Below are 27,856 nucleotides of genomic sequence, written 5' to 3'. Positions count from 1 at the left end.
GAGCAGACTCTGGAACAGCACATGCCAGCAGTAGAACATTGATCTCAACCGCTCCAGAATGTGACCATTGCTGGAGAAAAGTCACATTCATCTCCACTGTATTTCCATTTTCTTTAATGAAGTTATACAACAATGAATTTGAGTGCCTCTAATTGAGACTGGTGTCTTGAAAAAGAATCCTCAAATCCATATAGGAATCGTCTACCCCATTATAGTCATCATAAATGTAACAGAGAATTCAAGCATTAATGTAGAGATCCTCCATAAAACTTGCACTACGGCTGGTAGGCAAAACTCCACAGCGTTAAATCCTGGTCCCACTAGAGTCAGTTGGCATTTTGGTATTGACTTCAGTGGGGACAGGATTTCACCCACAGTAGGTAAGAAAAAAAGACCTACGTTGCTGAAATTGAAAAAGTATATTTTGTGCTTATCTGCTTTGGAGAAACCATTCCAGAGTAATTCATGTGTAAAAATATGAGCACTATAATCCTGCCAGGGTCACATTCAGGTGACAATTTATGCACCCAGCCTTCCCAAATTTTTAAAAGTTTTAATAACATTATACTTGCAGTGTCCATCTGGGCCACTGAATCCTTTCTCCTACTTTTTCTGGGGCCTTTTGGACATACATACTACCCACTGGATTATACACCTGGCAAATTTCCCAACATGGTTACATAATTTTTGCAAGGAAGATGTTGCACAAGTTGAACAGATCCCAGGAAATTAACTTTTCAGTCTAATGGCACGGCAATATTAGAATCATAGTACCTAAGTAAGAGCAGACTACAACTTTGCATGGGGGATTAGATTTTTTGTGTTTTTAAATGAAGGATCTGCTACTGTATTTTTCCTGGGGACTCAGTTCAAACTGTGAACCTGATTTAAATCCTACTTTGTTTCCCATTTGTGGTAATAAAGTTTAAGATAAATTTTATATATTTAATATTGGATCACTTCAACAGAGCATGACTTGTGCATCCAATATTTGTTTTAAATATAGATTATTACTATAGATATTAAATACAATATTTTTGTTGAAGAAGACGCTGCAGCCATATAAAATAAAAGTGAAAATTTTAGTATGTTTTTATAAAAGTAAGATGTTTCTGAACAGTTTGCTTTTCTGCAAGTTTAAGGAAAATCAGCCATTTGTATAACAACAGTAATATAGGTTAGTTCAATGCAAATCCCAAATTTCACAGAGTAAAGAGGTCAGTTTGGGGTCTTTTGTCCTCCAAGTTACTAGCACTTCTGAATGGTTGTGATTGAGGGTCCTGAGTTCGGTAAGCCTCCCTATCAGGCGTGCAAAATGCTGTGGATCTTCTGGATGATAAATTTTTGAATATTTGTACAAAATACCTAAAAGGGGTTCTTGGAGTTTTTCCACATGTTGTTTGTTTTTTAGGAGTGGGCGATCTGCAAAACAACAATAGTATATTAATATAATTTTGGACCCAAATCTGATCACTTTATTTTCTATGAGTAGTCCCATTAATTTTGGTGAGACTACTCATTTGAATGATAACAGGATTTGACATAAATGAAAGGCATAAAATGAAATGCAATGACTAGCGAAATTGAATTCTCAAGAAATATTATACATTGAGGAAAAAGTAAAGCAAAGCAAAATAACACATAATAGTTACACACTTTTTGCTTCTTAGGACAGTAGCTTGAGCATATTTGATTTGAAAGTGATCAGTTAATTAAAAAAAAAATTAATTTGTATATGTAGCATAATTACTTCTTCATTAATCTGAAAGTTTACCTGAAAAAAATACAATAGTTGCTACAAGTAGGGCATATTCCGTCTCAGTCACATTAAGTTCTCCCATGCTTCTGTAGAAGTAAAATAGCGCAGTGATAAACTCCTCAGTGATACCTTTAAAAATGAAATCAAGCTATTGAAAAATCAATCCAGGAGCAAACTTGTGTTGCCATTGTCAATTCATTTGCTCAAAAACTTTGAGTAATTTTAAAATCCTCAAACTATTTCATCTCAAAATTATTAGCAAATTTAGTAAAAGAATGATGATTCTTGAGGTATTGAGGGCTCATCTACCTGTGGTAGTTGTGGAAGTTGGACTCTCTTCACTGTGAGATATTTCCATGGAATAAATAGAGTTTTTATCAATGTCTTGAACATGACAATACACAGCGTGATCAGAAAATCTTACATGACCTAGAACAAGGAAAACAATATTAAAATTCCACTTCTGCATTTAATTTTACTCTATTTAAATACTGGGTTGCAAATGTTTTGCAAATAATTCCTAGACAAGAGTGCACTATTTGTAAATCCAATACAGGGGATACACAGTACAGTTAAGTTCATATACCTCCCCACCCACCCAATACTCTGTTGTATAAACATTCCAGAAGCACTGCTACCTCTTTGGGGCTAATGAGAGGCAAGAAAATTATTTGTTGGGGTCTTTTAAAAAAGTGAAGGGTAGGTGGACATTATTATCAAAGCTATTATAAGAAAAACCCTTCTATGCTTCAATAACAAACCCATTTAGGTGCAGTGTCCAGAGGAACCAGGCTTGCTGAAAAAAATAAGTCAACAAATACAAAACTGTTGTTTGAATTCACACAACTGTTAGCATTAAAACTTACTTTCACTCACTGATGACTGGCATTCATTAGCTCTTTGATTATATATCTGGGCCGAACGCAAAAACATTGCTTCCACCGTTGAACCTTTTAACAGTGCAATCTGGTCATCATTGGCTAAACTTTCAAATCCTGTATTCAATAAGATTCAAAATTAGGGGTGGCTGTTTGGCCTGAGGCTATCAATATAAGTTACCAAAAATTATTAGTCTCTGGCTTTAAGAGACAGTAGGAACCATAGTTGCATCAAAGGCAAAATCCTTGTACCAAGCAGTAAAGGAACAATCACAGCTAGCAGAATCTTGTGGTCTTTCTAGATATTTTACATTTACATAGGAATTGATATCATGGATCAGACCAGTGATCCATCTAGTCCACCATTCTGTCAATGACAGTGGCCAATACTAGAAATTTCAGAGGAAGGTGCAAGAAACCAGTAAACAATTTTGGAATAACCTGCCCTGCAGCCAGAGGGCTTATATTCTATACATTTGTTATCTTGTCTGGTGTAACTGTGGATGTTCTGTTTAGCCACAGACATGTACTCACCTCTTAGTCTCCTACAAGAGCAAGGGGACATTTAGTTAAATTGTAAGGATTTCTTAATCCTGATCAGCGCAGGTTTACTTAACGGGGTGGTAAACATTCCTGTTTTTCCACTAGTGCTACCACCAGTGAAGCTGTACCAGTGCTAGATAATTAGTGTGAAAATTCCTGCTGTAAACAAACCCAATATCTTTTGACAATGAGTTCTACAAATTAATTGTACACTGTGTAAAAAAAGTATTTCCTTTTATCGGTTTTAAATGTATCACCTTTCAACTAAATCAAACGTTCCCTTGTTTTTGTATTATAATGGAAGATGAATGGTAGTGCCTGATCTGTCTTCTCTACGCCATTCATTATGTTGTTATAGTGTACCTCTTTTATTTTTGATACATAAAGTAACTTCACTTTTTGCTGTGACAAAGTGAAACAGAGTTCAGACAATAAGACTCATAGACTCACAGACTTTAAGGTCAGAAGGGACCATTATGATCATCTAGTCTGGCCTCCTGCACAATGCAGGCCATACAATCTCACCCATCCACTTCTATAACAAACCCCTAACCTATGTCTGAGTTATTGAAGTCCTCAAATTGTGGTTTGAAGACCTCAAGCTGCAGAGAATCCTCCAGCAAGTGATCCATGCCCCATGCTGCAGAGGAAGGCGAAAAACCTCCAAGGCCTCTGCCAATCTGCCCTGGAGGAAAATTCCTTCCCGACCCCAAATATTGCGATCAGTTAAACCCTGAGCATGTGGGCAAGACTCACCAGCCAGCACCCAGGAAAGAATTCTCTGTAGTAACTCAGATCCCATCCCATCTAACATCCCATCCCAAACCATTGGGCATACTTACCTGCTGATAATTTGGCAATTGGTCTTTGATTCATTGCCAGAATTAGGCTATCTCACAATACCATCCCCTCCATAAACTTATCAAGCTTAGTCTTAAAGCCAGATATGTCTTTTGCCCCCACTACTCCCCTTGGAAGGCTGTTCCAGAACTTCACTCCTCTAATGGTTAGAAACCTTCGTCTAATAAGATGAACAATAATTCACTTGAGACAACATTTCTAATTGTATATTTTTGAGAAAATATGGCTCTATTACTGCATATTGTATATTGTCTGATTTTTGGATTTGGAAAAAAAGGTGGTGAATTGTACTGTTATTGAAGCGAAATGTGTGTCATACATGTTGAGTTGGCTTCTTGAAAGAAAGAACAAGGAACTACTTCTTTGTTTTTCAAATGCTAGTGAATTAATGGCCTTCCTAATTGTCATTTGCAGTGTTGTTGTAGCTGTGTTGGTCCCAGGATAGGAGAGAGACAATGTGGGTGAGGTAGTATCTTTTAGTGGACTAACTTCTGTTGGTGGAAGGAACAAGCTTTTGAGCTTCACAGAGGTCTTCCTCAGGTCGAGGGAAGATAACCAGAATGTCCCTAATTATTAACATTTGCAAATAAAATTAATAATGAATCAATTGAATAGTTTTTCTGAACTGTGTATCTTTTCTCAGAGTATGCATGCCACATAAATAAATGTCCTTCTCTTAGAATAAGGCTAAATTATACTGCTTGTGGTGAAGAGTTTGTCAAATTATTTTATAAAGTTACCTGGTAGTCTCTTTGTGAAATCCACTAGTACTTGCACATGAACAACTGCTGTCTCTGAGAGCCGCAGAAAACTCTCTTCAGGGTTTGCAGTTTCCTGCAGCTGAATAAAAGAAAGAAAGCAAGATTAGAAACATTTGGCATTGCCAAAATACACTGCTAGAATGTGAAAAAATTGAATTAAATTAAATTATTAAAAATATAACAATATTAATTAATATCTCTGTATTGTGGCCTGTCCATTCTGAACACGTACAAACTTCTTTGCTTCCTCTAGGGGAATTGTATATTTTTGATGGGCTGCCACAATGTGATCAATAAGCTGATGTTCCACTGGAGTTAGTTCCATCCTCTCTTGCATCTTTTAAAAAAAAGAATCAGATAAATGACAATACATATGTGTTAAGGTAAAAATAATGTGTTACAATGAAAAGATACATTTTAAATAGGTAAAATCTCCCACTTTTCCAGGTCTAGTTGTGGATGAAACATGCTTGCTGTTTACTCCCTCATCTTCCACCTTGATGCTACAAAGGAAACTGCTCTTCTGCTTGAAATTCTTTCGGAGTCGTTTTGATTTACACTGGACTTCAGTCAACAAACCTGTAAGATACATAATTCTGTATCAAAGTATTTATTAAAGTTCAAATACCTGTACTGTTCAAAACAAGCCCTTGTGTTATTATGCAGACTTTATAAGTCTGGCACCTCAGTAGCTTATCATCTATATGGAAAGCAGCTTCCTACCTATGAATGTTCTCAGATAACAGGTAGTTCCAGGTTCTACCTATGATGGTAGCAACATAATGTGTTTTGTCAGTCAGCTCCTATCAATAGCCTAGATGTGGGCAGGGGTCAGTCTGACATCACATTCTCTTAACCTAGGCTCTGAACCATATAAACATAAGGGTTTCACATGAAGAATGAACATGGGCAAAATTTATTTTTTATCTTTTTGTAACATGAAAGAGCATTAAACACGCTTACGGAGATCAGTCACAGTTCACCGCCTTTAGCTATCTCTTGATGGCAATTCCATAGACCCTTCTCTGATTCAGTTCAGGTGCCTGACACAGCAATTCTAGATCACAAGTAAGTCTGCATCACTTTACAGAGGATATTTCCCAAATACTGATGACCAATATGGGTGGAAAAAGAAATACCACAAATGTTCTGAACCTTCCAAAGTTAAAACTTCCTAAAGCAAAATAAAGAAACTGGCTTTAGAAAATAGTATGCCAGAGAATTTGTTGCAGTTGTAAGGAGCAGTGGAGCACTTACACTCTGCCAACATTCCCACAGCCTTACACTTCTTCAGGCGACACTCCTGACACTTCCTCCGCATATACATGTCCATTTCACAGTGGCCACCATTCTTGCATCTATATATTGCATTTTTGGTAATACTACGTCGAAAGAATCCTAGAAACAAAATATATTTTGAATGATGGGAAGGAATCTAAGGAATATTTGTAATTCCACTCTCAGTTATTTAAAGAGTTACTGTATGATGTTTCTACAATGAAAGGATCAGATAGATGAAATTTTAATATTTTCTAACAATCTAATAATCATTGATTACTTTTGTTGCTGTTTTATGCCTAATATTAACCAGTGCTTGACCAAGGTAACTCCCTTTCACTCTTTCTAGTGACAGGCACCTTACCAATAACAAGAGGGATCTATTAAAAGAGGCAGGGAATCCAGCATAAACCCCCACCCACCCCAATTTTTAAGTAATGGCTCAAACCATATTCCAAGTAAGAGGTCTAACTAACACTTGACATTGTAGTTCCAAGAAAACTGAAATGAGCAAATAATATAGGTCTGATAGAGGCTGAGAACACAACAAAGGCAACATGTTTAGCAGCTTGGAAGAGGGGTGAACAATGAGGTGGCAAAGTTTGCAGATGATACAAAATTACTCAAGACTGTTAAATCCAAAGCTGACTGCAAAGAGTTTCAAAGGGATCTCACAAAACTGGATGACTGAGGAACAAAATGGCAGATGAAGTTCAGTGTTGAAAAGTGTAAAGTAATGCACATTGGAAAGCATAATCCCAACTACACATATAAAATTGGGTCTAAATTAGCTGTTACCACTCAAGAAAGAGATATTGGAGTCATTGTGGATAATTCTCTGAAAACATCCATTCAGTATGCAGCAGCAGTCAAAAAAGCTAATAGAATGGTAGGAACCAGTAGGAAAGGTATAGATAATAAGACAGAAAATATCATAATGCCACTAAATAAATCCATGGTACACACACACCTTGAATGATGTGTGCAGTTCTGATTGCCTGTGATGGGATGTACTCCCCACTCCGGCCTTGAAAGAGTTGAATTAGGCCAGATAGGCCCAATCAATCAATTAACCTGCAAATGGGAGAATTACGCTGGGTGGAGGCTGCCAATGAGAAGGAAGCTGTGAGGGAACAGGCAGGAGACCAACAACAGTGAGGGAGACAGCAGAGAGGAAGCCTGGTAAGAAGTAGTCCAGGGAAGTCCAGACCTTAACTGCTCAGTAGAAGGCAAGCCTGGCTTCCCCTATCATCTACTGCAGAGTGGTATTGCTGGGGGGCAGTGAATGGAAGACTGCCTGAGTCGCTGCACCAGTGATATAGTCAGAGAAGCGGCAAAAGGACTGCCTGACGCTGCTTGTGCAGGGGAACTCTGACAGACCCCCTGGAAGGGGAAATCACAGTGTGACCTGGCCACACTGCCAAGTCACAAAGCAGCCATACTATGACTCAGTGAGCAGGAGACGAGCTGCAACAGTGGAATAGAAGAAAGGGGGTAATCCCCAGAATTGCCAGAAGGGGGTGCCACCCAGTGATGAGTAGGTCACCTCGTGACACTGCCCCCTCTCAAAAAAGATACATTAGAATTGGAGAAAGTACAGAGAAGGGCAACATCAATGATTAGGGATATGGAACAACTGCCATCTGAGGCCTGGTCTACACTAGGACTTTAATTCGAATTTATCAGCGTTAATTCGAACTAACCGCTCAACCGTCCACACCAGGAAGCCATTTAATTCGAACTAGAGGGCTCTTTAGTTCGAATTTGGTACTCCACCCCGGCAGGTGGAGTAACGCTAAATTCGCACTTGCTAGCTCGAATTAGGCTTGGTGTGGATGCTAATCGAACTTAGCAGCTCCGGGAGCTATCCCACAGTGCACCACTCTGTTGACGCTCTGGACAGCAGTCCGAGCTTGGATTCTCTGGCCAGCCACACAGGAAATGACCCGCGAAAATTTGAATTCATTTTCCTGTCTGGGCGGTTTGAATCTGACGTTCTGGTTGCACATCGGGGCGAGCTCCGCAGCACCTGCAACGATGCAGAGCTCTCCAGCAGAGGAGTCCGGGCAATCCCAGAATAGAAAGAGGTCCCCAGCATGGACTGACCGGGAAGTCCAGGATCTGATCGCTGTGTGGGGCGAGGAGTCTGTGCTCTCGGAGCTGCGCTCCAACAAGCGGAACGCGAAGACCTTCGAGAAGGTCTCTAAAGCCATGAAAGACAAAGGATACAGCCGGGATGCGATGCAGTGCCGCGTGAAAGTGAAGGACCTAAGACAAGGGTATCAAAAAGTCAGAGCGGCAAACGGACGCTCCGGAGCCCAGCCCCAGACATGCCGCTTCTACGAGGCACTGCATGCCATTCTAGGTGGGTCTGCCACCAGTGCCCCACCAGTGACGGTGGACTCCGAGGACGGAATAGTGTACCGGGACAGTTCCCCCTCCCTGTTCGCCGATGGGGAAGATGAGGAAGGGTCTTTAGAGGACGGCGCAGGCGACATCGAACCCACTCCCGCTTTCCCTGACAGCCAGGATCTCTTCATCACCCTCACAGAGATCCCCTACCAACCGTCCCCGCCCGTTAACCAGGACTCGGAATCAGGGGAAGGATCAGGCGGTAAGTGCTACAAACAGGGAAACATTTATTTTTTTAAGAAACAGGGATTTATATAAAAAATAGAAATACTATATAAACATTTTAAAATATGAAACTAAACAAACAGCAGGTCTACACAAACAGCAATGGAGCAATAGTCCTCTGGGGATATTTCAAAAAAGCTCTCAGAGAGCAGCTGGAAAAGCCTCAGCAAGAGGTTTCTTGGGAGAGGTGCTTTATTGGGTGCTCCGTTGAAGCACACTCTTCCGCGCCATGCCATCCTCAGGTAGAGGGGGACCATCGCCTCTACGAGCATGGCAGCGTAGGGTCCTGGTCTGTGCAGGGCTTCTATTAACATCCGCTCTCTCTGTGTGCGCCTGACACGCCTCAGGGTGATGTCGTTGTGGAAGTGCTGCATCTAATTAGTGGAATTAGTGTACTGTTACTATTGTGCATGGTAGACTTTTACTTTGCATAAGAATGACCCTCGCTTAACAGAGTTTTACTTTGCATAAGAATGACCCTCGCTTAACAGAGTTTTACTTTGCATAAGAATGACCCTCGCTTAACAGCCACGTGTTCCAGGACTCAGAGGAAAAGCATACAGGGGTCTTTCGCGGTCACTGGCGGGAGATGCCGCATAACGCTCATCTTTTCTGCTTTGCACATTGCCTCCAGCAGGAGAGCACAGCTAAGCACTATCTGATAAGCAGTCTGTACTGTAAGGCTTACCAGGACTTTGTGCAAGAGGGATGCAGCTGTCTCTCCTCGCTTGTGCGCTATCCAGTGCAATCGCGCCGCCAATGAGAGCGTAGTCCGAAATCTCGGACTAGTTCCGAGATCTCCTGAGACTTGGTTCCCTGTTTGGTCTTCTTAACTGAAAATGACTAGACTGTGTTTACTGTTGGCAAACATGTATTTGTTCAAGGAAATCACCTACTTTTTCGCATCACACAGCTTCGGCTCCTTCACGGACTGCCCCGCCATCCCCCTCGCAGAGGCTGGCTCAGATTAGACGCCGAAAGAAAAAGACAAGGGATGACATGTTCCAGGAACTGATGGCCAGCTCCAGAGCGGAGGCGGCAGAGCAGAGACAGTCGAGGGAGAGCCTGTGTCAGCAGCATCGCACACACCTGGAACGGGAGGATAGGTGGCGGCAGGAAGACCAGCAGGCGACTCAAACGCTGCTTGGTCTAATGAGGGAGCAAACGGACACGCTCCGGCGCCTTGTAGATGTTCTGCAAGACCGCAGGCAGGAGGAGAGAGCCCCCCTGCAGTGCATCTGCAACCGCCCTCCAACGCCAAGAAGTCCTGTCCCCCCCTCACCCAAAGTGACAAGAAGGAGGGGCGGTAGGGGCCGTGAGAACTGTCACTGCACCGCAGCAGAGCGCTAATGTACAAGACACCTCTCGCGCTGTAAATCTGTAGAAGTTCTTCCCTTACAGGATCACCCAGTCCCAAATCCAAGTTTCAACCCCCCACTGTGTATAACATTATTAAAAGCGGTTTGCTGTTACTCTCTGTTTCCGTCACGTTTCTCGTGTCAGAAGACTTTGTGTGTGTGGGGGGGGATTTTTAATTGCAGTGCATAGCCCACATTACCAGGGTACAGACTTGGGGGCAGGGTCAACTGCAGGGCACACACAGACTGCAGTCACTAGGCACCAGGGACAGTCTGTGTGGTGTATGCTGCCCCGGGTCTTTCCTTGATGTGTAGGGTCCTGGTGCCTGACATCCCCGAATGTAAAGGCAGGCTTCCCTTCACATGCATTTGGACCGTAGTCACGATCCTCCCCGGTGCCCCGAGCCCCAAAAAGAGACCTCATCCAGGGGCAGATACTCACCCTTCCCCCACACCCCTCACCCCTTCCAACGCCCAAACCCACAGCCGTCATGGTAACCCCTATCCAAGGACGGCACCCCTCGCCCCTTCCTGCAAACCCACCCATCAGTGCACACCTTAACCAGCACAGAATGCTTCCATGTTTCAACGAAGAAACAGAAATGCAAAGTCAACGAAAGATTTATTATTAATTACTAAAACGTGTCCTTAGTTTTAAAACGTCCTTGGGAAGTGGGGAAAACTTGGTTTATGATCAGGCTCTCTTAAAATCAAGTGGACAGTCACAGGTTACCCTGCTCTGCGAGGAAACTCGCTTTCAAAGCCTCCCTGATGCATATCGCTTCCCGCTGGGATATTCTCTCAGCACGGGTGTCTGGCTGATCGTAAACAGCAGCCAGGCGATTTGCCTCAACCTCCCAAGCGGCCAAAAAGGTCTCGCCCTTGCTCTCACAGAGATTGTGGAGCACACAGCAAGCAGCAATAACTACGGGGATATTCTTTTCGCTGATGTCAGAGCGAGTCAGTAAGCTCCGCCATCTCCCCTTGAGACGTCCGAAAGCACACTCCACCACCATTCTGCACTTGCTCAGCCGGTAGTTGAAGAGTTCCTTTTCAGTGTCCAAGGCGCCTGTATAGGGCTTCATGAGCCAGGGCATTAGCGGGTAGGCCGGGTCCCCGAGGATCACTGTAGGCATCTGCACATCCCCAACCGTTATTTTGTGGTCCGGGAAGAAAGTGCCTGCCTGGAGGCGTCTAAACAGACCAGAGTTCCTGAACACACGCGCGTCATGAACCTTGCCCGCCCACCCGACGTTGATGTTGGTAAAACGTCCCCTATGGTCCACCACAGCTTGCAGCACCATTGAAAAGTAGCCCTTTCGGTTAATGTACTCGCTGGCCTGGTGGGCTGGTGCCAGGATAGGGATGTGAGTCCCATCTATAGCCCCACCGCAGTTTGGGAATCCCATCGCGGCGAAGCCATCTATGATGACCTGGACATTTCCGACAGTCACTACCTTTGAGAGCAGTTGCTCAACGATTGCGTGGGCTACTTGAATGACAGCAATCCCCACGGTAGATTTGCCCACGCCAAAGTGGTTCGCTACTGACCGGTAGCTGTCTGGCGTGGCAAGTTTCCAGAGGGCTATGGCCACTCGCTTCTGCACAGTCAGGGCTGCTCGCATCCTTGTGTCCTGGCGCTTCAGGGCAGGGGACAGCAAGTCACACAGTTCAAGGAAAGTGCCCTTACGCATCCTGAAGTTTCGCAGCCACTCTGTGTCATCCCAGACCTGCAGCACTATGCGGTCCCACCAGTCTGTGCTTGTTTCCCGGGCCCAGAATCGCCGTTCCACACCATGAACTTGACCCATTGCCACCATGATCTCCACTGCCCGGCGTACCCTGCTTTGTGAGAGGTCTGCGCCACTCTCCTCACCGTGCTGCCGGAGCCTCCTCGCCCGGTTTCTCAGCATCTGACTGTGGAAGAGGTGGACGATAACGTGCGAGGAGTTGACAACGGCCATAAGTGCAGCGATGATCGCAGCGGGCTCCATGCTCGCAGTGCTGTGGCGTCCGCGCTGTAACCGACCAGAGAAGGGCGCGAACAGATTTCCCGCCGGCGCTTTCAAGGAAGAGAGGGAGGGCGGGATTGACGGTTCAATGACGACACATTTTTCCCCCCAGCATGCATTGGGGGGAAATCCCACAATTCCAATGGGCAGCGGGGAGTGCGGGAACTGTGGGATAGCTTCCCACAGTGCACCGCTTCCAAAGTCGAAGCTGGCCCCGTGAATGTGGACTCAGAAGTTCGAATTTGTGTATTTAGTATGGATATACAAATTCGACTTATTAAGGTCGAATCCACAAATTCGACTTAAGTAGATTCGAAATAGTCCTGTAGTGTAGACAAGCCCTGAGAAGAGATTAAAATGACTGGGGACTGTTCAGTTTAGAAAAGAGATGACTAAAGTGAGATATGATAGGTGTCTATAAAATCATGAATGGTGTGGAGAAAATTAATAAGGAAGTGTTTTTTATCCCTTCACATAACACAAGAACAAGAGGTCACCCAATGAAATTAATAGGTAGCAAGTTTAAAAGAAAAATAAGGAAGTATTTTTTCACACAATGCACAGTCAACCTGTAGAGCTCATTGCCAGGGAATTTTGTGAAGGCCAAAAGCATAACTGGGTTTTTAAAAGAATTAGCTAAGTTCATGGAGGATAGGTCCATCAATGGTTATTAGCCAAGTTGGTCAGGGATGCAACCCTGTGCTCTGGGTGTCCCAAAACCTCTGACTGCCAAAAGCTGCAACTGGACAATGGAGAAGGGATCCCTCGATAGATGGTCTGTTCTGTCCATTCCCTCTGAAGCATCTGGCACTGGCCACTGTCGGAAGACAAGATACCGGACTAGATAGATCATTGGTCTGACCCAGTATCACCATTCCTGTGTTCTTATGAATGCAACACACCACTTTGTAGGGATTTGGCCATTCTTCGAGCTGTATTATCTGGTTCCTGAGAAATGAGTTGGTTTCCATGAAAAAGTAACTTTGATAAATGCAAAATCGCAGTGATCCTCAGGAATCCAAGTCAAGCAGAGAGAGAGAGAGAAAAACACAGCGCTAATATGTAGGCATTATGAGCCAAAGTCACCACCAGCATAAGCAGACACAACTTCACTGAAGTCAGCCAGGCCCGAGAGCCATATATAGCATTGTGTGAAATCAGTTTTCACCTCACATAATGTTTACTGTGAAAATTGATATTACTTAAATTCCACAAAAATGTGAAACTGAGACCAGTATTATAATGTATTATCTGTTTCTGATAGCTTCCACAATGTGCTAGGCACTTTTCAAACGCAAAAGAATGCACAGTCCTTGCCCTGAACAACTTAGAAGCTAAAAGACAAGCAGGCAGATAAAAGATAGAGGAAGAGGAGTAATGTGGATAAAGTGGTCAAGGGGGTAGTTGTCCACTGCAATATATTGCTTGAATAACAATAGCTTTGTGTGTGTGTTGTATGATAGAGTTCCAGAATTTGCCAAACCTATAGTTTTCACAGCAGCAATAGATCTCTAGGAGGGATTTTAATGTGGTGAGGGTAGTGGTCTTACACATAAGCTCAGGAAGACTTTGTATGCAGTGGAGGAAGCAGGGAGGGAGAAGGGTGGAGATATTTTTTTGACATACCTGACAAATGAGTGGATGAGTCTGGCATCATTGGTGAAAGAGAGGGGATGGGGCAACATGTAAAGAGACAAGGGTAGGTAAGTACAGAGGAGTTGAGTTATGTAGATAGTTGAAAGCAAGGACAAGAAGATGGAGTCTGATGTAGCAGAGAAGGAGCAGTCAGTAGTGGGATTCAAAGGAGGGGATCCCATAAGTTATTCCGCTCTTCAGCTAGACTGCAGCTGTCCTCCAAAATGTCAATTGAAAATTAACATAAATGTGTTAATTTAAAATTGCACATGTGGAATTTCAGCATGCTGCACTGATTAATATGGGGCACTTTTCTTTTAAGTCACAAAATAAAACTACCATATATACTTGTTCATAAACTGAATTTTTTTAGTAAAAAAGGGAAGCACCAGAGAAGAGGATCGGCTTATGAACGGGTATACAGAGGGAGAGGCGGGACACAGCCCCTCCCCCCAACAGAGGGAGCAAGGAGAGGCAGCACAGCCAGAAGGGAAGAGGCGGGGCCAGAGTCTCTCCGCTTCTGGCCACGCTACTCTCCACCCAGCCTCCGAAGCAGCTGCAGCTCCAGGGCTGGCAGGCTGCAGCTGTGCCACTTGGCCCCGTCCCCCAGAGCAGGCTGCAGCCGTGTCGCCCGGCCTGCCAGAGCACGCTGTGGCTGCACCACCCGGTCTGGCCCGCCGGAGCAGGCTGCAGCCATGCTGCCCAGCCTGCTAGAGCAGCTCCAGCCAGGCCAGAGACATCCTTCCCAATACTCCAGGCGTACAATCTTTCAAACATTTGTGCACCCATCTTACAGTAAGAGTCTGGGAAGAGTGTGAGGGTCCTGGGCTAGGGGTGGGGTCACGTGGGGGGTGGTCACAGGGGTTAATCCCCTGACCCCCAGCTTCTCCCCCCCAAAAATGTCCCCACCAGTTGCTGTCCCAGCCTGTCAGGGTAAGCAGCTGGTGCACCAGGACACTTTGTTTACTTAGGTTTACCTCCGTGCCTGTGGACGTTCAAGGTAAACAAACCATCTCGGCCCACCAGCGTCTAGCCTCATGGCCCGGGAGCCAAAGTTCGCTGACCCCTGAATTATAGGGTCGGCTTATGAACGGGTCATAAAAATTTTCCATTTTTACTTATCCATCTTGGGGGGGGTCGGCTTATAAACAAACTGGCCTGTGATTGAGTATATACGTTATTTCTCCCTTACCTTTACAGCCTTCACAAGTGAGCGCATTGTAGTGGTATCCTGAGGCTTTGTCCCCACATACAACACAGAGCTCTTCCTGACCCTTCATTCGCAAGGAGGAATGACTTAGTCTTGGCCTTTTTAGTCCATGATATCCATCATCATCAGTATGGGCAACCATGCAGGGGGGCTTGTTTAATTCACAATTACTGATTATGTACTGCCCATCACTGTACTGAGAATCCAGGCTGTATGTGTTGTATTGTGACTGGGAAGGTTGTGACTGTAACATTGGAGGAAACTGAACAGTTGAATACTGGCAGTAAGGAGTAGCCTGAAAGTCTGACTCTTGCAGCTGATAATTGATGTGGTCTGGCAAAACATCTAGATAATGAAAAAAATGAGAATAAAACAAAAAGGTTGTGGAAGAATTTGTGAATTCATATACCTGAAAATATTAAATTATTTTTATAATGTGTCAATATTAAGAGAAATTTTCAGAAGAGTAGCTTCACTTTTGCACCTAAAAATTGGTGCCTGCAATTTTTCTTAGTAAATTTTTTCATGTGTTTGGTCAGTGTCATATTGTGGGCTACTGGAATCCTGTAGATTAGTAATTTAATTTTCCATAGATCGTTAAATTGCAGGAAATTCAGGTAGTGAGAGTTTGGTATACTCAGACTTATGCCTGTAGTTCATTCATGTGGACTAAGGTTAAGCTCCAGAAAAGAGGCTGGGTATCAGTCCAGCAGAAAATTTACCCTTAAATAAGTAAACATTTTAAGTAGGGAAACATTTATGTTTTGTATTAAAACACATTCCAAGCACAATATATGAAAATGAAAAACATTAACAAGCAGAGAAGGAAATTTCAGAAATTCCAAAGGGTGACATATTTTACCATCACATACACATCTCAAAGCTGATATTCAACAGACCACAAATGCCAGAACATGTTTTATTTAATATTTCTGTTGTGTAACCCAGATTTCATAGTCATCCTTGCATTAATATGTTTGTACAGCAGTGTGACAGGAGTTGTTTTTACAGTTATTTATCATGTTTGCAGTTGATTTTAAATGAAACAAAATGTACAAGACTCACAGAAATGTATTGCTGGAAGGGACCTTGAGAAGCTATGAAGTCCAGCCCTCTGCGCTGAGGCAGATCAAAGTTAACCTGGACCATCCCTGGCAGGTGTTTGTCCAACATGTTTTTAAAACCTCCAATGATGGAGATTCTACAACCTCCCTTGGAAGCTCATTCCAGTATTTAACTACCTGTATAATGAGAAAGTTTTTCCCAATATCTAACTTAAATCTCCCTTGCTAAAGACTACGGTTATTATTTCTTGTCCTATCTTCAGTGGACCTGGAGAACAGTTGATCAGTCTTCTTGATAACAGCCCTTAACATATTTGAAGGCTTATCAGGTGCCCCGTCTGTCTTCTTTTCTCAAGACTAAACATGCCCAGTTTTTTAACCTTTCCTCATAGTTTAGAGTCTCTAAACCTTTTTTTCATTTTTGTTGCTTTTCTTTGGAGTCTGTCTAGTTTGTTCACATTTTTCCTAAAGTGTGGTACCCAGAAGTGTATGTAGTACTTTAGCTGAGGCCACTCCACTGCTGACTAGAGTGGGATAATTAACTTCTCACATCTTACATACAACATTCCTGTTAATATACCACAGAATATTAACTTTTTTCACAACTGCATCACTTTGTTGACTCATATTCAGTTTTTGATCCACTCTAACCCCCAGATCCCTTTCAGCAGTACTACCACCTAGCCAGTTATTCATCATTTTTAGTAGTCCATTTGATTTTTTCTTCCTAAGTACTTTGCACTTATCATTACTGAATTTCATCTTCTTGAATTCAAACCAATTCTCCAATTTGTCAAGGTTGTTTTGCATTCTAATCTGTCCTCCAAAATGTTTGCAACCTTTCCCAGGGTGGTGTACCCAAGTCATTAACAAAAATATTGAATAGTACTGAAGCTATTACTGCCTCTGCAGGACCCCACTAGATACGCCCTCCCAGACTGACAGTGAACCATTGATAACTACTCCTGGCGTACAATCTTTCAAACATTTGTGCACCCATCTTACAGTAATTTAATGTAGACCACATTTCCCTAATTTGCTTATGATGGTCACATGGGACCATGTCAAAAGCCTTACGAAAATCAAGATATATTACATCTATTGCTTCCCCCTTATCCACTGGGTTAGGAACCCCTTCAAAGAACGAAATTAGGTTGGTTTGGCATGATTTATTCTTGACAACTGCATGCTGACTATTCCTTATCCTATTATCTTCCAGGTGCTTACAAACTGATTGTTTAATAATTTCTTCCAGTATTTTCCAGATATGAAAGTTAGGCTGATTAATTTATAATTCCTCACGTCCTCCTTGTTCCCCATTTTAAAGAAAGGCATTATGTTTGCCTTTCTCCAGTCTTCTGGGACTTCACCCGCCTTCCAGGAGCTCTCAAAGATAATTGTTAAGGGTTTTGAGATTGCTTCAGCTGGTTCCTTAACTACCCTAGGATGAATTTCGTCAGGCCCTGCTGACTTGAATGCATCTAGTTGTGCTTAATGTGCATAAGCCCTGCCAAGTAGTGTCAGGCTAAGTACTGTTAGGCCTCAAACTTCCAGAAGCTGTAAGAAGCGAGTACAGTAGAATCCTGCAAGCATAAGCATAATCTATCTAGGAAGCTTTATAGATTAAGAAGGAAACTCGGTAAAGGTTGATACAGACTTGTGGTTACTATGCTCTGCAACCAGACACCTCTTTTAGCTGATTTAAGGTTTTTTAAGTCTAGCAAGTTGACCACAACTAGCCACAAAAAGGAAAGATGAGCTGGTCACAGGTGCACAGTTCATTAGTTCAAAACAACTGCAAATGCCACCCTGTAAAATTTGGCCACCTTGATTGGTTGACTTGTTCAAAAGCATGGCCAGCAAATACTGTATAAATAAGATGCAGAAGTGCATATGTCTGTGTGTGTTGTTGACCTAAAAGATCACTCTTTGTCTTTGTCAGGCTCACATACACCCCCTGAACCAAAGGGACTTGCGCTTCACTGACTATCTGTGCCTGGCCAGTGCAGGGAATGGTCAACTGAAAGGTAATGTATCTTTGGAGGAAAACAGGGTGAGGTATTAGGTAAAATGGTCTGGTAATGCTCGAGCTGGTTAATCTTAAGTCTGTATTAATACTATAGGTTAAGTTTATCAATAAATTGTTTAAGTTGTTTAAAAGTAGTAGTAGTTAATAGTAAATCATTATATAGCAACAGTATATGTATTTGTGCCTTGCTGGAAACAGTTATGGTGTGGGCAAAGTCAACAGATTATAAATCATAGTAACTTTGCAAGTCACTGTGCCTGTCTCCAGTATAAGTTACCATAAAGTTAGCATAAAAGTTAGTAAACGTTTATTAATTAAATATATGTGTGTGTGTGTGTGTTGTTAAGATTGGTAAAATATAGTTAATCAATGTATTAGTATCACATAGAGAATTATATGCTATTGGAGGTGAGTATAACGCCTGTAAGGTTGTTAGCTAATCAAAAATAGCAGCATTGCATGTTCTAGTAACTGTTTCCAATATTAATTGTCTGTCATATATGAACTTATAGGAATAAGAAGTGAATGCATAATATTACTTGTTCTTGTGCCTGTCTCCAGTATAATTTGTCATTTATATTAATCCTCACTCAGTGCTGGTCTTTAATTCTGTTCTTCTTATTCTGTCTGTGTTGCCTTTATAGTTGTAAGTCATTAAAAGCCTTCCTTGAGAAATAATTAGTTGTTAGTTTCTCTTTTGCAGACACTACTCAACCTCATTACATCTGTGTTGGGTGGTGGGAAGTAGCGAACACCCAGAGCCCCACTAAGGCCCTAATAGGAGCCCCCTTAGGGCTCTGATGTGTGCCTCCTCCTTCCATTAATCTCCACACTAGTTTATCTGAATATTCTTTAACCTGTTTTTAACTCTTGTTAAGAATATGTGTGCATATTCCAGTCCATTATGTATTATGCTTCAGTCTACCTTTCAGGCATGATCCAAGAAGCACTGAAGTATCTTGTAAGACTTTTTGCCTTAAATGGGCTTTTGATCAGAACTTTAGTGTTCACTCATCCTGAACCAGATACTAACTTCAGTTACACAGTCACATTGTAGTGGGAGCAATAGTCATAGGGCCTTTACGGTATGTCTGGAATAGTTTAATGACACCTAGACTTTTAACCTTTGTGTGCCAGGGGACGACAACAAAACTGCTCTGTGCAACCCTGGGATAAAACTGATGGTCAGCATATCACACTGAATGCACAGATTTTTGTACCTGAATTATTTTAATGAATTTTGAATATCTCTCACTGGATATTTCATAGATTCCAAGGCCAGGAGGGACCACTGTGGTCATCTAGTCTGACCTGTATAACAAAGGCCCTAGAGCTTCCCCAAAATAGTTCCTAAAGCATATCTTTTAGAAAAACATTAAATCTTGATTTTTAAATGTACAGTGATGGAAAATCTGCAATGACCCTTGGTAAATTGTTCCAATGGTTAATTACCCTCAGCATTAAAAATTATGCCTTATTTCCAGTCTGAATTTGTCTACATTTAACTTCCAGCCAATCTCTGCTAGATTGAAGAGTCCTTTGTCAAATATTTGTTCCCCATATAAGTACTTATAGACTGTAATCAAGACACCCCTTAACCTTCTCTTTGTTAAGATAAACAGATTGAGCTCCTTGAGTCTATCACGATAAGGCAAGTTTTCTAATCCTGTAATCATTCTCGTGGCTCTTCTCTGAACCCTCTCCAATTTATCAACATCCTTCTTGAATTGTTGGCACCAGAACTGGACACAGTATTCCAGTAGGGGTCACACCAGTGCCAAACACAAAAGTAAAATAAGCTCTCTAGTCCTGTTTGAGATTCCCCTCTTTATGCACTCAAAGATCACATTAGCCCTTTTGGCCATATCATCACTTTGGGTGCTCATATTCAGCGATTATCCAGCATGACTCTCAAATCTTTTTCAGTCACTGCTTCCCCGGATAGAGTCCCACATGACATCTGGTAAGTATGGCCTACATTCTTTGCTCCTAGATATTAAATTTAGCAGTATTGCAACACATCTTGTTTTCTTGTGCCTAGTTTACCAAGCAATCCAGATTGCTCTGTATCTGTGACATGTCCTCTTAGTTATTTACCACGCCCGCCAATTTTTGTATCATCTCATACTTTTATCAGTGATGACTTTATCTTTTTGTTGAAGTCATTAATAAAAATGTTAAATAGCATAGGAACAAGAACTGATCCCTGTGGGAACTCACTAGAAACATACTTGCTTGATGATCATTCCCCATTTGAATGTATAAGTGCCTAGATCTTTAATGCAGGCACCTTTTGTAATAATAAACCAAAAGAAAAGAGTAACTGCTGCAGACAATCGGAGTTTTCATAATACTTTCATTTTGCTTTACTCACCATAATATTGAATCGGTTCAGCAAGACAGTACCCATCAGATACAGTTACAAAGGTATTTGCCATACTCTGCTCCAGCTCCCACTGTTTCATTCACTTTGGTGTATGATGGACTTTTAAGAAGAAAATCTGAGGAAGTAGAACATTGCGAGTTACTTCAAAAGACAAGACTCAGGCTTTCATTAGAAAGGAGACAAACATTACTTCAGAAAGAATTGTTGTGGGAGGCAGGTTAAACAGCCCTGAAAAAAAAGAAACATCTCTAGATAATGAGGCCATTTGTGAATTATGAGAGAAATGCAGCTAGGTGGAAAGTCACTGTGAGTCTACAACATTTCAGACTGTGGATGAACAGGGTTGAGGATTCATTTATAAGTCTTCTCATGTCGCTGATTTTACTCTAAACTATGTTCCCATTCCAAATAATTAGACTAGGATTAATATTCCCCAACACTAATCTCATAGCAGCAGTGGAGTTGCTCTGAAGCCACTACTGCAGTCTGGTGTAGCTGCCATACATAGCCTTAGTGTCCTTCTCTTCCCTCCACAGTGGGGAAGGATTTGGGGAACTGCATTGATTAAAGGTACCAGTCGATTTGACTTCTCCAGAAGAGGTGGGGCTCCAAAGGGGGCCTCACCACTAAACTATTAATAGTCTCTCCTTTAGCAAAGAAGAGGGATGACAAAGATGAAGAAGGCAAATAATCATATGGGAAAAATAAAAAGTGCATGATAGGAGTGAGAACAGAGGGTCAAAGAGACAAAAAGTACCAGTCTGACAGCCTTGGACTCAGAAGTTCTATGCATATCTCCAGAGCAAGTACAAGATGGGCAGTGGCAGTGCAAACTTCTGGCCAGCACTGTCCCCAACCAATATGCTTCAACTCAGCTCAGGAGGAACCATCTGTAGAGATGAGAAGGGACATTAACTCTCCATGGCTCACTTGGTTCTTGGCCCCTCTGCTGAGCTTTGTGACCAGTAGGGGGTGAGACAGCAGATAAGGGTGGCAAATTAGCACTAATTGTGATGTTGATTTTGCCATTTTATACAACACAATATCACAAATAAAAGCTCATTCTGTTAACTGTGAAGTTGCTTTCAATGGATTACAAGGTTTGATGAAATATAAAGTCAATATTTTGCAAAATCCAAAACTCAGCAGTTATTTTAGGTAACAACAGGATAATGTGGGCTTTGACACCTATGAAAATGCTGCATGCTAGAGAACTTCAGATTAACACCTACTGAACTGAGCTTAAAAAACTGTAATTAAACCACATTTCTGACTATTGAAATCATCACAGTAAAGCTATTTTAGGTAATATTTAGAAGTTTCTGAAGCTGATTAATCATCATAATTTTCTCTCAAGTACTGAACAGTTGGACTCATGATAAATAAGGCACGTTACTTCACAGGAGGAGGGATACAAGGAAAGCCTGACTTTAAAAAATTTAAAATGTCTAAAATATTTCTAAAATAGACTTTATGTAAAATATGTAGTGTGTACAAAACATATGCTGTAACTGAAAACTTGTATGAAATGCTGAAATGTGCTACAGATAAAGAATATAGTATATACTCATACTATGGATACATCTGTATTTGAGCTGGGAGATGTGATTCCCAGCTCGCATAGAGGTACTCACACTACCTTTGCCTCAATCACATCCCCAAGATCAAATGTAGATGAACTCTAAGAGAGATGCACCCAGTGTTTTACATTTCTACTGGAACTTGCATCAACTGTGAATTTCTTTGGGATAAAACTGCAGCCACCAAGCACATAGTATACTCCACAATAGTTTGGGGAGGATCCTAGGTTAAACTCTTACGGTATGTCTACACTGCAGCTTGGAGCACTCCTCTCAGCCTAGGGAGACAGACCAACTTTGCTCCAAGTAGTGCCTTAAAACCAGCAGTGTAGACATTGCAGCCTGGGCATCAGCATGGCCTAGCCACCTGAGCTTGGATCCACAGGGTCAGGCAGGCTTGTACTCGGGTGGGTAGCTCATGCTGCAACATCCATGCTGCTATTTTTAATGGTCTAGCTTGAACAAAGCTAGCATGTGCCTCTCTGCCTACCCAAACTGGTAGGCACACTTTCCTCTGCAATGTAGACTTATCCCTATTCTGAAAGAAAATGACGGCATCATGTGATCAGTAATGACTCCTGCAGAGCAGATAAGAGCTTGGATCTTAAGGGCTCACTTGAAAGATGGTCACAGCAGGCTACATGGAATAGTTTATCTACTGTACCTGAGAAGATTATTTTATGACTCCAGGGAATTTGCACTGAAGCCATATCTTGAGGCCTATACCTCCTCTCCCAAAATATAGATTAATACCCTCCCCCAGCATAGACATATCCATGGAATAGAAAACTTTCCCCTCATGTCACCAGCACAAGGAGAAAAGGTGCTGTGAGGCTGGAATGCTGCCATTATGTTATCTCTGCTAGTAAATATTTGTTTGAAAGAGAGTGACACAATGAATCCTGGGTGGTGGCCTTATCAATCAGATCAATTTGGCATGGACAAAGTCTAAATTTTTTCCTTCAGTAAATATGCATTTTTTAAAACTGATGTGTGTGTTTCCAACATCCTTTTGATGGTTGTTCTATGTGAAAAAGTAATCCAAAATAAAATAAAGTTACACTGATCCAGTCTATCAAAAATGTAAGTTGAGCGTACAAAACCCACATTCACATCTGTAATGTGTCAGATTAATTAAATTGATCCTGATATAATGAATTAGTCTTTATTCAGGCGAAGTTTCCACTGATTTAAATGAGTGTTGCTTCAGAAAGGATTTCAGGATTGGACTCTTTGTGAAGGTCTTTCAAGGTCATGGAGAAACAAAAGTTAAATTATGTTATATATTTCATCCAAAAAAATGACATGAGAACATTAAGGTTGCATAGCAAAGCTCTCCACAGTTAGGAAATGCCAAAGTTAAGATTGAACATTCAACTTTAATTCTATCATCTTGTGTTGTACGCATTACAGTGTGGGGCTAGTTCCACAAGAGGAGATAGGTGCCAACATTTAGGCACCATGGGGATCCTCAAAATTCTTGCTCAGCTGCTGCCATCTAACCCTGGAGGTACCTTAAGTTCCTACATACCTATATTTCCACTGTTAAATTCCCAAGTCACTTAATTTTCTGCCAGTGAGCATACCCACAGCTGTCTCAGTCTAAGCACACGGTGCCTATCTCACACTTAAGCCCCAGTGGGATACTCAAATTAGGCATCTGTCTATCTGCCCTGCAGGATGCAACACAGTATGCATAATCAGAGCATGCCTAACCCCACATAAAACAACCAGGCTGGGGGAGGAGATGGCGGCCTCCCTTATAACCTTTAGCCAAGTGGTTAAGAACTCACCCAGGATGTGGGAGACCCAGACTCATTTCCCTCCTCTGCCTGATGTGGAGAAGGGATTTAAACTTGGGGTGTTCCTCTATTTAGCTGAGTGCCCCAACCACTGGACTATAGAGTCAGTCTGACATGCTCTCTGACCCAATACATATTTAATTATGTATACAAAGTGGTATAACTTTAACAGGGGAAACGGAGAGAGAGACACTCAGCCAGTGGTTAGGGCACTCTCCTGAGAAGTGGAAGACCCAAGTTCCTATCCATTCTCCATAGCAGGAAGATGGGGGAAATGAACCTAGATTTCCCATCTGCTGGTTGAGGGTCCTAACTACTGGGTTAAAGACTATAAAAGGACTACTGCTGCAATTGCCTCCTGCCCCCAACATTTCATGTAAAAAACAACTTAGGTGCCTAACTCCAGGAGAGGATTCACAGCTGAGAATCCCAGCAGAGATAAGCACCCAGCTCCTTGCAAGGCTAGGGCTTAGCGCGCTCCCCTTTCCATGGCATTTCTTATTGGCTAACTTGGCAGCACCCTGCTCAGCATGTTGGTTTTTGTGGATCCTATTCTGAGGCACCCAACTCTCCCCATGCATTATATAGAGAGCCTAGGTGCTTAACTCAGGTCTGTGGATTGCACTGGGTGACAAGGCACCTACAAGTTAGGCATTAAGTCCCTTTGTGATTCTAGCCCATAGTCCTTAATTATATGTTCACAGTTATATATGTGAATGTCAGCTGTGACCACTGAATTTACAGCTTGCACTGAGTCAGTGTAAACTGGAGTATTTGTTCACTTTAGAAAACAAGCAAAATGATATTAAAATGAAGAAGATATTTGAGAATTAATTGAAGGCTGTATATTGTCATCATGATGCATATGCACAAGGAACCGGAATCTCCTGACTTTGAGAGACCATTTTTAATATAGTTTTCAGGTATGAAATTGCCTTGGAGGGGTGGGTAATAAATAAAAAATATGGAAAATAGAAAAAATACTAAAAGAAGGAACTTCAGTCTCCAGGACATTAAAGCTCTGCTGGTTTGCAAAATTGACAATAGCATGTGTATATGCTATAAACTGGAATGCTCTCTCTCTCACATTTGAGGAGGTCGGCAAGAATGAGGCCTTCACCTGCAAATCGTATGAAGTGCAGAGCTCTTGTGGTGCCTCAGAGCAGAGCACCTACATGCACATCTACAAAGGGTGCAGTAGCTGTCTCTAATCTCTTACAGTTTACAAGGTCTGCAGGGACTGAACCAAGAAAGAACTCTGTGGAAGTATTTCCTCACCCCACATGTCTACCTTCAGTATTCCTTTCACATACTCTTAAGTTAGGCATGCATACATACAGAACACATCCTTCCTTAGTTGCCCATGCTGAACTTAGCAAAAAAAAATTCAGTTGCTCAGCATGCAATTTTCAAAGTATCATAACTTGATCAAATAATAATCAGATTTCACCAGAACACTCAAAAGCTCTTCTCTTCAATGACAGCTGTTTCTCTGACAAATTTTAATGTTTTACCCCAGACAGAAGAGTTACAACCATTTTTTTTATAATGGAAAAAGAATATTACACACACACACACACTTCTCTTATTCAACCATTATTACACTTTAAAAAGGAAAGACAAAAAAATCACCTTTGCACAGAGATGAAGTCTGGGGAATTTTAACCTAAAAAGTAAAAGTTTCTGAAAGTTGCAACTGAAAATGGGGTGATAGAGTGGGAACTGTGATGCACCCCTTAATTAGAGCAATTACTATCATATCAGTTATCTAGGATCACAATTAATGCCACACTTAGGGCCCAACACTTTAGTCCTTACTTAGGCTGCTTTAAGGTGAGTTTTTCCTGTATAAAGATATACATTATGCCCTGCTCATTTTTTACTGTTTCTGATGTTATTCCTGCTAAGCCTTTTGTATGGAAAGTCTTTTTTCATAGTTATTAGGAAGCATATAAAAGAAATAAAATGTCCTTTCCACAATGACTTAGCGAAAATTTTTCAGAATTGCCTAATTGATTGACAAACATTAAAGTCAATGGTACTTAGGCTCCTAAGTAACAATCACATCTGAGAATCATACTGCTTTGCTTTTCTAACCTTACTTTTGATAGTATTAAATCTCCATCAGGTGACAAAACGTAAACTGGAACATCTACTGAAACAGTAGGTTATCCATCCACTGTAAATCTTGCGTGTCGTACAAAGGTTCAGGAATATTCAGCTATTAGTCCTAATCAAAGGATTTGTCAGTCATCTTCAGTTTATCAAAAGTGAAGGGAAAGTGACGTTTTAATGGTAAACTCATCAATATATAAAAAGTAAACTATGAACTCATGACACAAAAACATCTGAGTCACTTACCAGAAGTCACGTATACAAACTGAAGACATACTGTGCATCTGTTTTCATGTTATTAATGGCAGAAGATGCTATGTTGTTTTTCATAATTTTATTATGATAACTATTACAATGTGGAACATATTTCTTTAAGGAGACCCTCCAGGGAGCTCTTCAAAATGTCTGAATTGACAGTACATTAACATCTATCGTAAATATTTTGACAGTTGTGTCAAAAGGGAAATTTCTTGTTCCAAAGGAATTTCAGGAACTTGGGCTAAACGTCGTTTAGATTTATTTAGTGCACCCCATATCCTGGGAAAGAAAGCATGAATGAACAACCACATGAATTAGACAGTGGATTTCAATCTCAGTTTTGATTCCAGCTTTGTTTTGTCTCCAGAGTGGGGGTTGTACTTTCTGAATTTATGAAAATTAAACCAAGAATTGACAAGAAGTTACCTGCCACTCTCACTGGCTACTATATTCTGATCTCCCCGATTGTATATTTGGCTGCACTCAAAAGGCAATTCTCTAACCACATCAGTGATTAAACTAAGAGTGGATTCATTTTGCAAAGAAAGCTAATAGAATCAGATAACATAGTGCTGCATAAATCAGGCCTTTTAATAATATGAGCTCTGGTGGGGATTTTTGTTTTATTTTGGATTTTTGTTTTTTAATATGTGAAGAATCCCAAATTAAACTGCTCTCTGAGGAAAGCTTACCCCCCCCCACCCCGTAAATGGTATTTGCTCTGTCTGTATGGGGATTTTCTGTAACAGGGATTGCTTTATCCTATTGATGGATAGTTTTGTATGTGACGATTTTGTAATCTCTGCTACTTACTTTTAAATAATTGCTATGTGTGTAATTATTTAAAGGGAATCATTTAAATAAATTGGAAAAATAAAGGGAGACAGGTCCTTTATAACTGTATAGCTTTGATGTCTGTCTGCCTGTCTAGTTTGTTGAGAATGGGTAACATTGAAACAGATCCACCACTAAAAAAAAGTTAGTTTAGAAGGACATCAACAATAAAATTTAATTTATTTTTACACAGTTAACAGACACATTTGTACTTCAGACACAGGATTAATTTTACCAAATCTAATCCTGAATGTCACACAGAATCCTCGGGGCTCAGAAGCTGCCATTGCATAATAATTATATGACTAAAATACTTCTGATTATTATTGCACTGAATTTTGCACTTCCTTATTATCTTCAAGAGGAGAAAATGCATCTCTTGAATGGCCAGTATATTGTAGGTCACCGAAGCAGTTTACATATGTATCATATTCCTGAAACAAAATGATTGGCAGTAAAGAACACCTTATTTAAAAGGTATAATTTTTTCTATTGTTCCTTGATCAGCATTTTAAAAATTAGATGACAGAAGTGTTCTAAACTGCAAATATATTAATAGAGCACAGTTAATTTTTGTGTAGACTGATACTGTAAAATCCACAAGCTTTTAGAGAACTGAATAAAATACTTACATACAGCAGTTCTAGAGAGAATGCCCTCTTTCCTAGAGTGGGTCTGTGAGGATGCAGCAGTTACTTCAACTTTCTGATTTCCAGCTGGAGCAAACTGGGCCTTTTCCCTATTTATCAGTTTCTTTGCATACACTTAGGCTCCAGACACTCTGCAGACCAATGCTTCAGCCTATCTGAGACACAAACTTCCCACACAGCCCTTCCTAGGGTCAAAGCAAGGGCAG

At 41.5% G+C, this 27,856-nt stretch overlaps 1 protein-coding gene and 1 long non-coding RNA gene across 5 annotated transcripts; one reads left to right on the top strand and one right to left on the bottom strand.

Moving 5' to 3' along the window:
• Nucleotides 1-1,063: 1,063 nt before the first annotated feature.
• Nucleotides 1,064-27,856, bottom strand: LOC123368554 (bile acid receptor-like). Of its 4 annotated transcripts, none has more exons than XM_045013418.1 (11): nt 27,633-27,848; nt 20,400-20,526; nt 14,915-15,277; nt 6,060-6,200; nt 5,242-5,381; nt 5,035-5,139; nt 4,782-4,881; nt 2,626-2,754; nt 2,069-2,188; nt 1,775-1,888; nt 1,064-1,422 (listed from the first exon to the last, which is right to left on the bottom strand). In XM_045013418.1, the coding sequence occupies exons 2-11, from the start codon at nt 20,488-20,490 to the stop codon at nt 1,184-1,186; spliced, it is 1,542 nt and encodes a 513-aa protein (XP_044869353.1). In that variant the 5' UTR covers nt 20,491-20,526; nt 27,633-27,848; the 3' UTR covers nt 1,064-1,183. The 4 variants fall into 4 exon arrangements, with proteins under 4 accessions (XP_044869353.1, XP_044869355.1, XP_044869354.1 ...); XM_045013420.1 differs by having other exon boundaries at nt 27,637-27,848; XM_045013419.1 differs by lacking the exon at nt 27,633-27,848 and adding an exon at nt 21,169-21,301.
• LOC123368557 lies at nt 16,729-21,175 on the top strand. The gene is made up of 3 exons (XR_006578821.1): nt 16,729-18,023; nt 19,952-19,988; nt 21,065-21,175. It is a non-coding gene; the product is annotated as an uncharacterized LOC123368557 (long non-coding RNA).

The sequence above is a fragment of the Mauremys mutica genome, chromosome 4 (genome assembly GCF_020497125.1).
Source record: "Mauremys mutica isolate MM-2020 ecotype Southern chromosome 4, ASM2049712v1, whole genome shotgun sequence".
In the NCBI taxonomy this organism is placed as follows: domain Eukaryota; kingdom Metazoa; phylum Chordata; order Testudines; family Geoemydidae; genus Mauremys; species Mauremys mutica.
This window is presented reverse-complemented; position numbering and strand designations above follow the sequence as displayed.